This window comes from Poecilia formosa, unplaced genomic scaffold, assembly GCF_000485575.1.
Source record: "Poecilia formosa unplaced genomic scaffold, Poecilia_formosa-5.1.2 Scaffold225, whole genome shotgun sequence".
NCBI classification, from domain to species: Eukaryota; Metazoa; Chordata; class Actinopteri; order Cyprinodontiformes; family Poeciliidae; genus Poecilia; species Poecilia formosa.
In genome coordinates, this window is record NW_006800164.1 from 101,938 (window position 1) to 118,895 (window position 16,958).

At 38.1% G+C, this 16,958-nt stretch overlaps 1 protein-coding gene across 14 annotated transcripts in view; it reads left to right on the forward strand.

Annotated features, from left to right (window-relative positions):
• The window catches only part of LOC103149406 (type I inositol 3,4-bisphosphate 4-phosphatase-like), a 29,872-nt gene extending 13,078 nt beyond the window's left edge, over positions 1-16,794 (forward strand). For 2 of the 14 annotated variants that reach the window (XM_016679905.1, XM_016679906.1), the window contains exons 9-27: positions 530-620; positions 880-1,027; positions 1,963-2,093; positions 2,175-2,279; positions 2,360-2,468; positions 2,730-2,747; positions 4,023-4,209; positions 4,294-4,509; positions 4,621-4,762; positions 4,921-5,076; positions 5,656-5,688; positions 5,950-6,122; positions 6,210-6,333; positions 6,416-6,483; positions 6,883-7,082; positions 7,170-7,267; positions 7,378-7,490; positions 7,570-7,724; positions 10,087-11,718. In XM_016679905.1, coding sequence (XP_016535391.1) covers positions 530-620; positions 880-1,027; positions 1,963-2,093; positions 2,175-2,279; positions 2,360-2,468; positions 2,730-2,747; positions 4,023-4,209; positions 4,294-4,509; positions 4,621-4,762; positions 4,921-5,076; positions 5,656-5,688; positions 5,950-6,122; positions 6,210-6,333; positions 6,416-6,483; positions 6,883-7,082; positions 7,170-7,267; positions 7,378-7,490; positions 7,570-7,724; positions 10,087-10,267 — 2,448 coding nt within the window. In that variant the 3' untranslated portion in view covers positions 10,268-11,718. Of the gene's footprint in view, positions 1-529; positions 621-879; positions 1,028-1,962; positions 2,094-2,174; positions 2,280-2,359; positions 2,469-2,729; positions 2,748-4,022; positions 4,210-4,293; positions 4,510-4,620; positions 4,763-4,920; positions 5,077-5,655; positions 5,689-5,949; positions 6,123-6,209; positions 6,334-6,415; positions 6,484-6,882; positions 7,083-7,169; positions 7,268-7,377; positions 7,491-7,569; positions 7,725-10,086; positions 11,719-15,736 lie in introns of those variants that run through there. The other 12 variants (XM_007568543.2, XM_007568546.2, XM_016679907.1 and 9 more) reach the window with 12 other exon arrangements.
• The last annotated feature ends 164 nt before the right edge of the window (positions 16,795-16,958 follow it).

The following is a 16,958-nucleotide window of genomic DNA, read 5'->3' on the forward strand; positions in this document are numbered from 1 at the left end:
CGTATTAGCTTCGTTGTGTTGATGCATTTTGACGTGCTTCAATTTTCCGCAGCAACACGCAGCAAACTTCCCCATTTATAGTTGCACATCGCTTAAGATTTGTTGTTGCGCGTTTGCGCAGTGTGAAGGAAAGAGGAGACCAGCTGCACAAGCAGGCTGCGAAATGAGAAGTAGGTGATCGGTATCGGTAAAAGAGACAATGATCACCGATCACCACTTTTTCACGAAAATCGGCCCGATTATGATCGGTGACCGATCGATCGGGGTACAATTTGCATTTAATTTGCAGCCTGGAGGAAAAATGGCTTCCTTTTCCAGCAGAACTGAACCTGGATGCGGTTACGGTTATTGCGTCATTCCTTGCCAGTCTATCTCCAAATCGCCTTGTGACTCATGTTGACATATTTTGCCTCACTGACAGCACATTACTGCTCTCTGCCTATGAGAAAGACCCAGTGTCAAATTTCTGTCTTGATTCAGTGTAAAGCAGGTCAAATTTGCACTCAGTTTGTGTTTGTTTTGCCTGCAGACGGTTCTTCCCGTTGATGAGAGCCTCACTGAGTCGATGGGAGCCCGAATTAAATACGCCTCGCTGTCTAAAGACAGCCTACTGCGCTCAGGTGAGACTTCACTGACTTCACAGACAGATTTAAGCATAAGACACCACAAACGGCGTGAGGGAAAAGCTAGGCCAGGAGCACAGAGTACCTACAGGAAACAAGGTAACCAAGTCACAGAGAGCTGCTAGGTGAGGGAATGGAAGCTCCTCAGTGTTGTAGTTACATGCACTGATTTAGTAAGGATTATTGTGTGATAAGAATAGGTGCTGGCGCACTTGCGAAACCTGTCAAACTGCATTACGATGTGCATGTGAAACAGTGTTTGGAGGAACCATGTCCAGGATGTACCGCTTCCCAACCACTGACGGAAAGCACCTGCGCGTCCTGGAGCAGATGGCAGAGAGCGTCCTGTCCCTCAACATTCCTCGGCAGTTTGTCAAGCTGCTGCTGGAGGAGGACTTCACCAAGTACTGAACGCCAGCGCTGCGACGAGCCATTAGTTTAGTTATTGATTATTCTGATGATTAATCAGATTTTTTAAAAAGTGGCATTTTCTTTAGACTTTTCATTTAAGCCTTTTTAATACAATACTAGAAACACATGAAAAGATACATATACATTTTTAATTGAAACATTATTGCCTAAAATGCAATAACACAGCATTCCTTTAGCGAACTCTTAATCATTTGTAGTAAAGGATGCATCTGCAGCTAAAAAACATGAAAAGCTCAACCCATTCTGCATGACTTAACATCAATATAGCACACAGCTGACGTGCACACAGCTGACGTATTGACTTGAGAAGGTTCATATTTGCAGACAAAGGATTTTTTTTTATCTTACATGCTAAATGTATGTATATGTTTTTCAGTTTTGACTTGAGTCCGTATACTCGAGTTAACGATTAATCAATTACTAAATTAGTTTACGATTATTTCAATAATCACTTAATCACAATTAATACGATTAACCATTTCAGCCCTACTAAACATATGCCTGAGAAATCCGCAGTTTCAAGCTTCTCAGAATTTCATTTTATTTATTTCCGTTCTTGTTCTGAGGTTTCTAGTGTCTAAAATCAGGAAGTACAGTCGTAACAAACACAAACTTAAGAAATTGAAACCTATCTTTGCATAAACTGCAGGAAATATGCAGCGTTTTTTACTGATTTAATAAATTTGCTTCAAACTTTAAATTTTTTCAATTTTGGGGAGTTGAATCAGTTCTGGGATACTACTGCAACATTAAATGTTGCAAAAGTAAGGCGCCACCATGTATATTCTCCAGCACCAAAATATGATGAAATATGCACTTTGACGTAATTTCTATTGAGTCTCTTATTCATTCATTCATTCATTCATTCATTCATTCATTCATTCATTCACCTTAAATATCTCTGCAGGGTGTGTGAGCTGGAGGAACTGGGAGAGTTATCACCCTGCTGGGAGACTTTGCGACGGCAGATTGTGTCTCAGTACCAGTCCATAACACTCACATATCAGGAAACGCTGTCTGACCTCAACAGCTACAGAGGTCAGTGTCTTCGCGGCTCTCCAAACGTTGGTCAACAAGTAAAAACATTAAGCTTTCTCCTTCATGTGCTCTTGGCATCAGGTCCCTCCTTCAAAGCTAGCAACCTGAAAGCAGACAGAAAGTTGGAATTCATGCCAACCAACCTCCATGTGCAGAGGATGAGGGTGCAGGACGAGCTGGGCTTCAGTAAAACATCTGTTTTTGAAAACATTTATTCTTTGGTGTGCTGTCCTTCCCTCTATAATCGGTCATCTGTTTCATCGCAGAGCACACCTACGATGTCATAACAATCGGCGCTCCGGCTGCTCATTGCCAGGGATTTAAAAGTGGTGGCCTCAGGAAGCTCATCCAGAAGTTTGAGGAGGCCAAGAAACAGTAAGTTAACGTGAATGTAACACAGACTTCATACAGGCAAAATCCAGATAAAAGTCATGTTTTTTTTTTCTTTACCTTGTGTTAATTTTTCTTTTCTTTTCTTTTTTTACTCCATTCATACTTCAGTTTTTATTTCAGATCCTTCCAATCAGCAAATCATTGGCCTGCTTTGATTTTTACATACAATGCACTGTTTCTTTGAAATAATTTATTGGCTTTCTTCTTACTTTGTTTCTGTTACTGTTTTTTTTTTTTTATCAGCGTTTGTGAGGAGGGATGGTGAGTTGTTGCCTTAATTTTGCTTGTTTTCATTTCACAGTTTGTATCTCACTGCTACAATGGAAAATTCCAGGTTATGGCTTGTTTACAAAAAAAAACATGAAAACAATAAAGAAACTGAACTATTTGTCTTAAAACGTGAGTTTCAACAGGTCAAACTGAACTCGCACAACTTTGACGTGTCTTTAGACATCCTTTCCGAGAATTTACAATCTCCACCGATATGTTTATATTTTGCTCTTATTTTGAAAAGCAAAAGAGAAGCCAGTTTAATAATTCATTAAAAGTCCATGCCTCCTGGGTGGTTTTGAAGTAAATGTGACAAGAGTGCATCTGGCTGTGCTCCAGCGCTGCGAGGCATGTTTACAAAGCGCCACTGCAAATTAAATTTCTTTCTTCACGTCCCATTTGCGAAGTGTGCCATGCACATAGCAAGCATATTTTTCTTGACACAAATTATCAAAAGTCTGTGGAAAGAGAAAGTTCCTCTGTTACAATGTCTGAGGAGGACAAAAAAATGAGCTATTATAGGTGCATTTTCTAAGCTACAGAATAGTAATTATGAAGGTTAAAGCTAGGACACAAGCAGTCTTCCTAATGCTATAGTTGGATGTACTGGAGGTAATTTTTTCAAGTGGTAGTTACCACTGCTGTAGATTTTCTTATTTGTGATCAGAATCAGATTCAGAAAGGTAAGATCAAAGGACGACCAATCAAAGTTATTGCAGCAATATACATCGGTTTGATACTGAGTTGTTGAAGGTTTTAAGACGCATGGTTCAGCTGGTCATGACAAGATCGGTGCTTAATTTACTTCATTTAACAGGCTATGAACTGCAATTTTCAAATAACACCGCCTTGTGCCACCACACAAACTGTTAATGCTTTTAAGTTGTCAAACCCAGAAATCACATAAAACGGCGTCACTTTATCGAATTGACTGAAAATGTCAGTTCGCAACGTTGTAAGTCGGCTGTTTGTTCAAGTTTCTAATAAAAGCTACTTGGAAAAGATCATTTTTAGAACTAATTCTCAAGTTGAAATGTCAGCGGTATTTCTCTCTGCTCAGAACATGTTAAGGCACCATCTGCAGCAGGCATGTGCATGTAAAAGCTATATCATTCTATAAAGTCTTGTTTGACAAGTCAGTGGCATCCCTCTCTCCTGTTCTGGAAACAGATCTTCTTAAAATCAGGAGCTGACGTCTTTTCTTTAGAAGTGTAGAGCAGAGTGTCGTCAGCGTATGGTTTGGTAACGATCTTTTCTCCCCGGCAGCAGCGCTCTCTCCAGCTCACAGTCCATCGTCTACATACCCCAGGACATCGTCCGAGCCAAAGAGATCATCGCCCACATCAACACGCTCAAAACTCAGGTCAACTACTACGCTGAGAGGCTTTCCCGAGCCGCCAAAGACCGATCGGCTAGTGGGCTGGAGAGGACGCTGGCTATCCTGACGGATAAGGTACCACAGGGCAGTTTGATTCAGGAGTTTGCCTCCATTTATTCCACAAACTAAAAGCGATATTTTCTCATCGGATGATGTCAGACTCGTCAGCTCGTGACTGTGTGCGACTGCAAACTGCTGGCTTCGGCCATCCAGGCTTTGAACGCGGCGCGGCCCGAATACATTGCCTCCAAAGCATCGCCTACCACCGAACCAGAACAAGTGGTCCTCCGCAACGATCAGGACACTTTGCTGGCCAAGTGGAGCGGCTGCAACAGTCGATCTTCTCTGCATGTGGACTGGTACGAAGAGGAGTGGGTAGGTCTTAACAACATTCCTCAACGTTTTCTCGTTATTATTATCAGCTCTTTTTGGTTTTCTCTTCACATCCGCCATATTTTGACTTAAAGTCTTTTGTCTTCTGCCCAGGAGAAGGTTTGGGTCAATGTGGATAAGTCTCTGGACTGCATCATCCAGCGAGTGGATAAGATGTTGCAGAAAGAGAGGAGACCCAGTAGCAGTAGTCTGGACAGTACCCAGCATGATCTGCAGGGTGGCGACAGTAAAAAAGGTGCTCCTGTTCACCATTTAAGTTTTAGCTCTAACATTTCTGCTTAATCTGCTCAGCTGGAATCAGTTTTCACCATCATACTTTATAAGAAAAAAAAACCCACAGGAATCGCTCAGATATTGGTGTAAATTGACTCTTGTGTATGTGACTACGAAAAGGTGAGGAAAAACGACGGGCTTTCTGGATCAACCCAGGAAGTTTATCACAGGACTCATTATCATCAGAACCACCATCTTCATCAGCACCACCATACTCTTCTTCTTCGCCTGCCCTCTCCTCATCTGCACGACCCCCCAGCCCCGAACAGGAATACTGTACGTTTCTGTTTCTTCTGCTTTGTTGCTCCGTTTTTTTTCCACAGAACCGCATAGAGGTCTCAGTCAGACGTTTACATCCACTCAGAATACTCTGCTGTGCAGTGTTTTGTTGACTCACCATCCAGAAACCAAGGCCCCCTTTAACCTCCCTTAGGGTCACCACTGGTAGTTAAAAATCGTCGACCCTATTTTTGTTTCAAGCATCTGAACATTCAAAGACAAACTAACATGACATGAGTGTATGTAAACCTCAGACTGAAACCGAACGTCTCTCACCTCCTCGTCTGGATGATGTTCTTCTATTTTATCGAGTCTCGTTGTTTAACCTTTGTTGTTGTCTACAGTGTTTCAGTCAGTAATTTAAATGTTCTGGACCATGGTCAAACATCTGCTCCAATTACCCCTTTAAACCAATGTGGAAATAAAGTGGAAGCCTTTGCTTGAGATATCTAATCGTATTCAGGCAGAAGAAGCTGCATAGTAGAATTTTTATTGTTAGATGTTTGACTCTGGTCTGCAGTGTTTTCTATGTGTGTCTCCTAATCATGCATGTTGCACCTTCACCCCTTCTTCCAGATGGAAGCCCAAGTGCAGAGGAGGCGTACCCAGGTAAGAGCTGCTGCCTCTAACTCTGAATTAATGTAGGTTTGTTTTTGAATAGTCACTTCCCATAACTTGTTCTGTCATTTGAAAAGTGAAAAAGACATACTGTGTAACTTGGCTTCTGTCGGCGCTTCTGCTTTCCTTGCCGTCTCTCTGTCCAGTCCGTTTCCATCTCTTAGCAGTCTATTTAAGATTCATTTCAGTTTCAGTCTTCCAGCCGAAAACCTCTGGATTTTATTCTTGACTCCGTTCCATCTTTGCTCCTAGGTGAGTGGAGCGAGGCTCTGTACCCGCTCCTCACCACGCTCACCGAGTGCGTCGCCATGATGACCGACAAGGCCAAGAAGTCCATGGTGTTCCTGCTAATGCAGGACAGCGCCCCCACCATCGCCATGGACGTGTCGCTGCAGTATCGCCGGGATGTCGTCTTCTGCCAGACGGTCAGCATGCGGAACATGACTCAAGAGAGACTACTGAAAAACCTTTTTTTTCCTCGTGTTCTGATGTCTGTCCTATGTTCCTTGCAGCTCACCGCCCTGATCTGTGGCTTCATCATCAAACTGAGGAACTGTCTTCGAGACAACGGTTTCCTGCGGCAGCTCTACACAATCGGCCTGCTGGCTCAGTACGAGTCCCTGCTCAGCACCTACGGTACGAACCAGACTCTATCAGGTTTTACTCATGACTTTTTTTAGCTGGATTTACTTCACCGAGCATCTCCTTGTGCGTCTAGGAGAGGAGGTTGCCATGTTGGAGGACATGAGCGTCGGCGTCATGGATCTGCGGAACGTCACCTTTAAGGTAAAAATAATACTACATAATATTTACACAGCAAAAAACCCAAGAAGTTTCTAGTTAATATATTTTAGTACATTTTAATTTGGGCAAAAAAAAACATTTAAAGTAACTTTTCAGCAAGATATATAAGCTAAGTAAATAATTTTTCAACAATTCTAAAAAAAGAAATGTAGCAGTTCTAGTACTTTTTATATCTAAATTCAAGAATTATTTACTTAAAACAAGCTTGTATATTTTGCTGAAAAGTTACTTGTACATTAGTTTTGTCTTATTTCAAGATATTTGCATTAGAAACTATATAAAAAATACTTGACAAATTTGTGCATTTTTACAGTGTAATTTGCATGCAAATAATCTAAATTAAACGAGAAGATTATTAATATTTTTTTTATTTTGACTCAGGTCACCCAGGCAACCGGCAGCTCCGCCCCTGACATGCTGCCGATCATCACGGGCAACAGGGATGGCTTCAATGTCCGCATTCCGCTGCCGGGCAGCATGTTCGACGCGTTGCCGCGGGAGATCCAGAGCGGAATGTTGCTGAGGGTCCAGCCGGTGCACTTTAACGTGGGCATCAACGAGCAGCAGACGCTGGCCGAGAAGTGAGACAAACTCACATTTTGTGCTCCAGAGACATTGAAATGAAGGGGGGGAAAAAAGAAACCTGAGTTTGTGTTTGTGCCGCTCAGGTTTGGTGACACATCCTTGCAGGAAATCATCAACGTGGAGAGTCTCTCCAGGCTGAACTCGTACTATGAACAGTTCAAAGAAGTTCTTCCTGAGGACTGTGAGTTCGGAAAAGCTTCTGCTTCTTCTTCTTCTTCTTCTCCTGTATCGTCTCAGAATATGAGAAACGAAAGAGTTAAAACTCCTCCAACCCTCCTTTTTTCCACCCAGGCCTTCCCAGGTCCCGTTCCCAAACTTGCCTCCCTGAGCTGCTGAGGTTTCTGGGCCAGAACGTCAACGCCAGGAAGAACAAGAATGTGGACATCCTCTGGCAGGCGGCCGAGGTGATGAAAAACCTCTTACTGCAAAAGGAAGGAGGAATGTGCCTGTTGAAACTCAAACCTCTTCGCTTTTCTGCTTTAGATCTGCCGCCGACTGAACGGCGTCCGTTTCACCAGCTGCAAGAGCGCCAAAGACCGGACGGGAATGTCGGTCACTCTGGAGCAGTGCCTGATCCTGCAGCATGAACACGGCATGGCGCCGCAGGTCTTCACGCAGGCACTCGACTGCATGCGCAGGTAGGAGAATCAACCTGTTCTGTTGGGCTGTAATTCCAGTATCACTTGAACTCTAAGCTGGAATCTGATTTGTCCTTATTTAATAGAAAAAACAAAATAAATCTCAGACAAAAAATGTGTAAACTTTGTTTCTAACTGGCAGATTTATTGTTTTTGCCACAATCATCATCATTTTTTCCTTTGTCATCCTTTTGTCCATCGGCTACCAGTAATAACTAGTGAACTGTACTTTGTTTTAGGTTTGTATTGACTGCAGGAATGAGGGCCAACTAGATTACACAGCTTGAAATTAAACCATAGAAGCAAGATGTTGCTAAAGTATACTTTTACTGTTACTTTTCGTTGGACATTTGAGGTGCACAACAACTAAAACTGATTTTATTTGCAAACACATTTAACTCATTTCTCGAAAGCAACTGTAAAATTTCTCCAAACTCCACAGAAGTGTGTAAGAATAACGGATTACAAAGAACATAAGCTAGTTGTTCTTTACTGTCTGGTGAATTACACGGCCAGGCCAGATGAACCAGTTACACAAGATTCAAATTGTGTAAATTACAAAGCATGTATTTTGTTTCTTGAGCACCTTACAGTATATAACACCAGAATTAACCATACTGTGCAATAAACAAGAGCTAGCATTTTGTTAATTAGCCGCTAATGTACAAAATAACCAATAAAAATTACAAGCATTTTAGTGAGCTTAAAGCTAATCTCCCAAAACAACCTGTGGAGCCCCCTAGTGGAACCAGGCCCATTGCTATTCTTGTATGTTGATGACTTGGGAAAATTTTCAGACTAAACTCAGTTAAAATTTGTGAAATTAGCCAATTTTACAAGTTGTTGAATCATAGCAGTTACATTCTAAAGCATCAATAAAGTCTCTCCAAACTCGGTAGGAATGTGTAATAATGGTAATTAATTTCAATGAGTTTTTTCTTCTACCTGAAGCAAAAACAATTCTCCAAGGTAGCTTAGTGGAAAACATATGAAAAATCTATTACTACTGCACATTTCCAAAAGAATTTGAGTAATTTTTTTTTATATTTTAGAATGTAACCCCAATAAAACAAAGTCAGGGTAATGGATTTACAAGCTATATGTACAGACATGTTGAATAAATTAGAAAATACATCGAAGTCTTGTTTGTCGGATTGAAAGTACATTTTGAAAATAACCTTTATGCAAGTATAACACATTTTTAACCATTTCTGAAAATAGTTTTTTATTGGTCTGATGTAATATTCCAATTTAAATGGCAAGTTATCATCAGCTGTAAATAGAAATTATTATAATTAAGAGAAATAAAGGCTTTCAAAACTTTCTATATAATGTATAAAAATCACTTAGTGATAAGTTTTCTATAATAAATGGACTTTTCAAATGTATTCTAATTTATCAAATGGATCTGTATACAAATACGATTTCAAACTCAGGAAAATGAAAATGAGTTCAATCATAAGATACAAAAAAATAAAATATACAAAAAATTGTAAGTGTGAAAGCGGTCCTGTTTACCTCTGACAAAGGGTGAGAGAAAAAAAAAAGAAACAAGCTGAGCTTTTTTTCCCCCCGCTTGCAGAAATGCGATGCTGATTTGAGACAGGAGACAGAGCGACTGAGCTGCTGCTGCTGCTGCTGCTGCTGCTGCTGCTGCTGGTCGTTATTGATACTGATATTGATCCACAGCAAATGCGATTCCCAGCTTGTCTTGCCTGGTTGTGCTCCAAATGTCTCTGTTTGGTACAAACCCCAGAGACGCTCGCACCACTCTGTTTAAAGTCTCTCCATCTTTCTCCTTCTCCTCCTCACGTCTGCACGTGTTCCTCTCCTCCTCCTCCCCAGCCGGCCAGCATGAACTCAGATTTGATTTGACCCCGGGCGCATGTTTGACAGCAACAAATTGCCCCATACCCCGTAATGTTTGCATGCCCCGAGCTTCGCGCTTCTCCCTCCTCTTCCATCTCCATCCATGTCTAAAGAGAAGATAAACATGGTGAACCATTTTGCTGTTTCTTCTTTCCTTTCTTTAAAGAACATCTTTCCTAATTTCTCTTTTTTTTCTCTCCTCTCTTTTCTTCCTCTGCTTCCCGTCTCATGGTTCTTGTCGTGTAACTGCCTTATTTTCGCCGAATTGTGTTTTGTTTATCGATGTTATTGTTTTGGTGTCGCCTTGTGGGAGCTGCTTTCTGTCAACACATTTTTTTCCTTTGTTCTCACATCCCACTTATTAATTTGCCATCTCTCCGCTGGCATATCTGCGTGCCATCTGTTTATATCCCTTCCTCCTCATCCATCGCTCTCTTCCTTCTCTTTTGCCGCTCTACCTCCTTCCTGTTCTTCTTCCCCCTACACCGTGCAGCGTTGGGACGAGAGAAGCTGTGATCCAGAAGAACCTGAGCGGCTTGCTGCCAGTGCGCGACCTGCGGCTGGACCCCAGCCTCATGTACTCCCTGCCACTGTTGGCGCTCAGCCCCAACCTACTGGTGGTGTGGATCTTCCTCAGCGTGGCGTATTTCTTGGCTAAAGTTCGCTGCAGCTGAGCCAGGCCTGGTCAGGGTTTTTTTTTGTTTTTTTTTCTTTCCTGAAACTGCAGTCCAGTCACACACTGTTTCACGTGAACGAAGGGCTTTCCACAACCCCCACTGGAGTTTCTTCATGGGAAAACAAACAAAAACTAAATTTTCCTTCATTTCTTTCTCCTCTTGCTGAAAGTGAGGCATCAGGCATCTGATTTACCATTTAAAGCTGCAGTATGTAAATCTATCATCATTTCCCAACCACAAACAACCAATCAGAGTCAGGAGGAGAGTCTTAGCGCTGTCAATCAACCCTGTGAGCGCACAGCTAAACATGCTAACCATGGAGAAACAACTTACCATTACAGAAAAAAACATTTATCCCCCATTATTGGTAGCTGTGCTAACTAGCTTTAGCACTAGTTAACATTTGCTGAGCAACAAATATAGAAAAAACTATATTTTGTTAAAGTTACATACTGCTGCTTTAAAGTTTAATATTTGTGTCTTATTTTCATATTTTTTGATTGTGATTGGTCACTAAAGTGCAGTGTTTTGTCTTTTTTTTTTTTAAGTGATTACTCACATAAAGAAAAAGGAAAGGCTTCAAAACAAAGTTGCTTAACAATAAATGATGTGTTTTGGGGAACATGCAATAGAAGAAAAAGTATTTTTAAAAGGGATCTAATGGATATTTTTAGCAAACAACTTGATGTCACTCTGCCTTATTTCTCTCAAATAACACCAGAAAAAACACAGTTGGATTCAGAAGTTCTAACATTCATCATTGTCATGAATATTATGAGATATATATATATATATAAAGTAAACTTAAAATGTATTAAAATAGTTTCTGGAAGAACTGAGAATAGCTTTAATAAATATATATATACAGCATCTTCCATTTATGTGTTCATAGTCTTCCAGGTGTGTCGGCGCTCAGCTTCTGAGCTAATGTAGACGAACCTAAAGCTTTTTATGCAGCTATGCTTAAGCTTAGCGTATATTTATATTTTTGTCAGCCTTGTTTTTTTTTTTTCTTTTCAGCAGGTCTTCCTGGTTTTATAGAAAGTGTGAGGCTTTTTGCTTCAACTCCATATTGCTTTCATGACAAAGCAGCCGTGGCATATTGTAGATCGTAGGATATCCAGGTGAAACGTGTTTGATTATGCAAAGTGACGCTGCCGGTTGTGTACCGTTTGCGTCCATAAGCTTTAGAGGCAGTTATGAAAGTGAAAGAATCTATTTAGTTTATTATGCAACAAGATTTTTGATTTATTGATGGATGTCCTCCATCGATAGCCAAATGCTAGTCAGGTTTTTACTGCAGGGACTGTTTTCAGAGGTTTGCTAGATGCAGCTAGGCCTGTCACAAAAAGCAATAAATCAATTAATTGCATAATAAATTCAAATAAGATTGATAACTTCCAGTTAGACAACAATCATTAAAGAGATGCTGCTCTTGAATATTGTTGAAAAACGCTGCAGACATTTGACACCCAATACAAATGGGTTTGCACTACTTGCCCCTTTTGCCTGTTATCCCTGTCTACGCTGAACGATTAATATGTTTTGAATTTTGGTTACAAAGACTTCTTAATCCATTTTAATTATTGTTTTTTTATTTTGGATTTTTAAAAATATTTTTCAATTCCAGCGTTCAGAAATCAGAATTATGTTTGAGTGGGCATAATTGCACTTATAAACCACTATTATTATTAATTTATTAGTTGAAAATGGTCTCAAAACAACAGTTTTATAATTGATTGCAGTAATTTCTGGAACAATTTCTCATCGTGACAGGCCTAGATGCAGCGGTTTTGCATAAAGTCTCCTGTTTATTTATTTTCCTTCTTTTTTACCAATGAAACATGTTTTCTGTAATACAATTGCTGTTTTGTTTAAGCAACCATTGCTGCTTCTCGAATGACAAAATTGTTTAAAAACAAAACTAAAATCTGAATTAATTATACAAAAAGAGTAGCAACTCAAACGTATTTAGAACAACAGTTCTGTATATGGAAGGCAGAAAATATCACGGAATAATTTAATAAGATAGCTTATTATCGAATTGGTGTCTATATATTTATGTTTTTTTATAGAGAAATTATAAATAGTAAATACAATAATAGATTTCATTGTTAAAATATATTGCATATGTTTGTTATGGAAAAAATATACACTCATATCTGGACTCTGTCTTATTTTCGAGGCAACAAATAAATGCTCAAGACAGAATTGTACCATAATTCGATGTGTCTGGAAGAAAAAGGATGAATAGTGTGTTTATTACTTTGGGGAACTGAAAGCATTCATGCTGCTTCACTTGGAAGTATGCTATTTAAAAATCAATATCTTGGCCTGCAGCATCAGCTCCCTCCCCAGAGCATTCAGACTCTGTATCATTAAGATCGACCCAGTAAGGAAATAGATGAGACCGAATTGGCCTCCCTTGGGAGTTTATTGGCTCTCATGTCCTGCCAGCATTCACATACACTGTCCAGTGATCAGTTTGTTAGCTTGTCAGTGTATAACAAGCTTCTCTGTATTCTCAAATAGATTTAACAAATATTTTAATCATGATTTCACGGTTGATGTGGATCCATGCTAGCTAGCACGCTACACAGAAAAACCTTCTATCATTTTAGCACGTTAGCGAAGTTTTTTGTTTGTTCAGATACAGTATTGAATTATTTTTATTTCATTTACAAGAATTAAAATGATACAGTGGCGCGTGTTCCTAATAAACCTATATAAATTTATATAATTATAAATCCACTAGGATTTATAATTATATATCCTGGTAGCATATTCAGCTCCTAGCTAGCTGAATTATGCTAATCTTATTTTCTGTACATTATGCTTATGGATGAGTTTAGTTTGAGTTTATGTGCTTTTTAGTTGTATTGTTTTCATTAGAAAATATTTGGTAAAAAAGCCTTCTTTGGTTTCTGCCTTTTTCAATATTTTTGTTCTGCTAGTAGCATATTAGCTTCACTATTTTGTTGTTTTTTTTATTTGGCTAGAAAGATAAAAAAATAGATGAGGATTACCATTATTTATCCCTAGTCAAATTGCCTTATCAAGATATTTAAAATGGATAAAAAAAACTGTAAAAAAATCCCTAATTTCAAATCAAATTTAAGATCCAGTGTCTTAAAAAAGCTACATAGTCACTATTTTTCCGTGTAGCTAGCTTATTAGCAAATGGGCATAATATTTTTCTTAAGAAAAAAAAATATTTAAAAACAGTTAATGATCATTAAGTAATCAACTAATGAGTTAAGTTATGTTTTAAAGTACCAATTGGAAAATTAAATGCAAACTACACTTTTTTTTTTTTGCAATTTATAACTTGTTGATTTTACAAGATTACTGAGTTCTCCTTGATCTGCAGACCTACCACAGTTAGCATTTATTGAACAAAAACAATAACTATTTTTAATATTTTAAATATATATAAAATGATAAATAAAGTGACAGCTGCTAGACAATGAGGTGGAAATTACAGTTTATTGGAGAAAAAATGTCAGTTTCAGAGATATGTTAATTATTTGCTATCCAACTTTAGATATACATGATGATGAAGTTCTTCTTAAAGGGTTCAGTTACGTTGCTGTTTCATGGAGCTATTTGTTCTTGTTTTTGCAGATCTATAAGAGGATATATTTGAAATATGTTTTCGTAAGAATTATATTTAAGTGCTTGTATCGTCTCAGTACATTGTTGTCTGATATTTATTATGAATCAGGAATTGAGTATATACAGAAATCAGTACATCTATGCTGAATATTATGCTTGTGCCATAACTGTCCTACTCTAGTCACTTTATTTCTTTGCTGTGTATGTCTGTTTTACTGCCTATTGAAACTGAATATGCATTTTCTTGTGTGACTAAATTTCTTCACAGATTGAAGTTCTGTCCAAAACTCTAAGCCTTATTGTCAGATATTGTTTTTGGAGATGTTTGACTTGTAATGTAACATTATCATCGTGTTACAATCCTCACACCTAACTAAACTGTTAATATGCTGAAATTTACTCATTGTATTAACAGAAAAATGTTCTGCTTTTCTGTTTCTAATAAGACTTACAGAGATTTGTGCAGAAAGTTATTGCGAGAACAGTGATTTTGTTGCTTTTAAGGTGTCAGTTTTGTTAATTTATTCCAGTGGTAACTTTCATATTCCAGCTGCACCCAGACATGTATTACGGTAAAAAGAAAAAGTATTTTCAGCTATGCCTCAAATTAATGTCACTTTAATGTCTAACTCTTGCTTTGTCCAGCACCCACACTGCTTTAAATGTGTACACAAATCCAAGAAAACCCTCTGTCTATGTGCCCTTACAGTCATAATGTTGCTCAAATAAATATTTTATGCCTCCACTTGGAAAATATATATATGTCAGTATTGTTACTCTGTTTTTTTTTTCTTTTTTCTTTCTTGTGTCGGTTTTACTTTCTTTTTTTTAAGTTGATGATACATATATGTTTCTTTCTTGTAATATTTTTCATGTATTTTTTTTATTTTACATTATATGGCTGAATTTAAAAAGTCTCACCATTGCAAATTTCATTTGATAAATTTCTTGGTAATTGATCATCTGGTTGGCCAGCCATTTACTATATCAGCTTCTAAGCTGATAATTTTACATTTTTATTTAAAAGCACATTGTTTTCTATTTACAGATGTGGATTTAAATGTCATATTTCCTAGCTAACTTGTTTAGCTTACCTGAACTGAAGTTACAAGCAATAGAATTAAAAAAGTTTAAGGACATTTCAATTTAGGCCTTGCTAGCTAAATAGCAAGTTAGCTTTGCCATTAAAACCTCTGTAATTAAAGAAAAAGCTAGTCTCAAATCAATAATCAAAACCTATAAATATTTAAGCTTGTTCAAAAATAAGAGATACACTAGAAGTTATGGACTAAAATTTTGCTATTATAATGTAAAATATGTATCTTCTAGCTAACTAGTTAGCTCGCTACAAGCCTGCTATGCAGATTATTTAGATTGATATTTACAAGTAGTAAACCTTTGTATCCTAATCTAGTTTGTTTATTCAACCTAATAACAGACAAGTTAGTTGGATAACAATTTAAAAAGGGACATTTAAAATTCTTATAATTCAAACTGTACAGATTAGAGAGAAGTGTTAAATAAGGTAGTTTGTTTTCTGTAAGAAGCATTTTCATAAAACATTCAGCTTTCACTGTGTATGAAAAGTTCTACATGAAAAGACTGCCTGATTGATTGATCAATTGATTTACATTTTTTAAACAAGTTAGGTTGCCAAATAATATTATATATTACAATTTTATTGTTATACATAAAAAAAGGTAATTTAACTTGTAGTCGCTTCGTAACTTAACAAAACAACTTGATCGTCCATCAGGTAGCAAGTTAACAGTCGTCATGCCTACCCACAGTATGTTTTGATTGTGTTTTAACTCTTTTCGTCTCCCCCTCCCACTTCTTTTGTCTTCACAGCGAGGGCTGCAGACGAGAAAACACGGTGAAGAACGTTGGCTCGAGAAAATACGCCTTTAACTCGTTCCAACTCAGGGCCTTCCCCAAGCACTACCGGCCACCCGACGGCACCTACGGGAAGGTGGAAACCTGATTGAACCACCCTGGAGGTGCTTGTCAGGACAGCATCAGCATCACTTGACCTCTTTGTTTTTTTGTTTTGTCTTTTTTGAAGGATTAGACTGAGTAGAGTCATGATACATTGCAGACATTAATATCACCAGGTGAGATATTAAAATATTTTAGATATATATATATTTTTTATTTTTCTGGAGGTAGAGTCTGTGATTCAACATACACTGTACGACCACACTGAAAAGGCTGAGGCAAATCCTGACAAAGACTGTTTTCTGGCACATATACAGTATTTCGCGTATGTTGCGTTACTCATAAGTTGCTAAACAGTGTTTTTACCTCACTGTCTCAGTCTTTTCAATCACTGATAATTGATATATAAAAACCAAGCTTTTAGTTTAAGCAGAAAAAACTCAAAATACTTGGTAGAAGAACGAATTGTGTAAAATGAAGCCTTTGAATATGAATAGCTTATATGAATAGAAGCACACCTAGTGCACTTATGTAGCATAAGAAGCAGTGCCTTCAAAATGTCTGAAGTGCCCATGAGCAGGATGTGGATTCTGTCATACCTCTTGTTTTGTTAGTTGGACGGGTCAGAAAAGTTGATGTCTTGTTCTTCAGTTTAAAAAAAAACTTATATTTTGCCATTAAACTATTAGAAACACCAAATGAGGAGGTTTATATCAGAACAGAGTCTGATTTGACATATTTTATGACACAAGAGGGCGCCACTGTGCTTCTACCAACATAGAATGTCTGAGTCAGCTGCCATGTGTGCAAATCCATGTACATTTCAGTCATCATGGAAAGTTTTTTTTTTTTCTTCTTTCTTCTTTTTTTTACTCTGACACACACGTTTCTCTTTTCTGTAAAAACCGGCCATATTTGAAAGTGTTTATGTTGTAGTGTTGCTAAAATAAAGTACTTTTTTGTTTGTTTTATTGGTGTTTAAGTGAATCTATTTTCCTGATTTTTCGCATTTGTTACAAAATATAATAGATGTGGCATTCTGAGAAAATGGTGTGCAGTGATTTAAAGACCTCTGTGATCTGATACATTCTCCTGTCCAATCCAAAATGACTCAGTTTGGCAGACATCTTTTTAT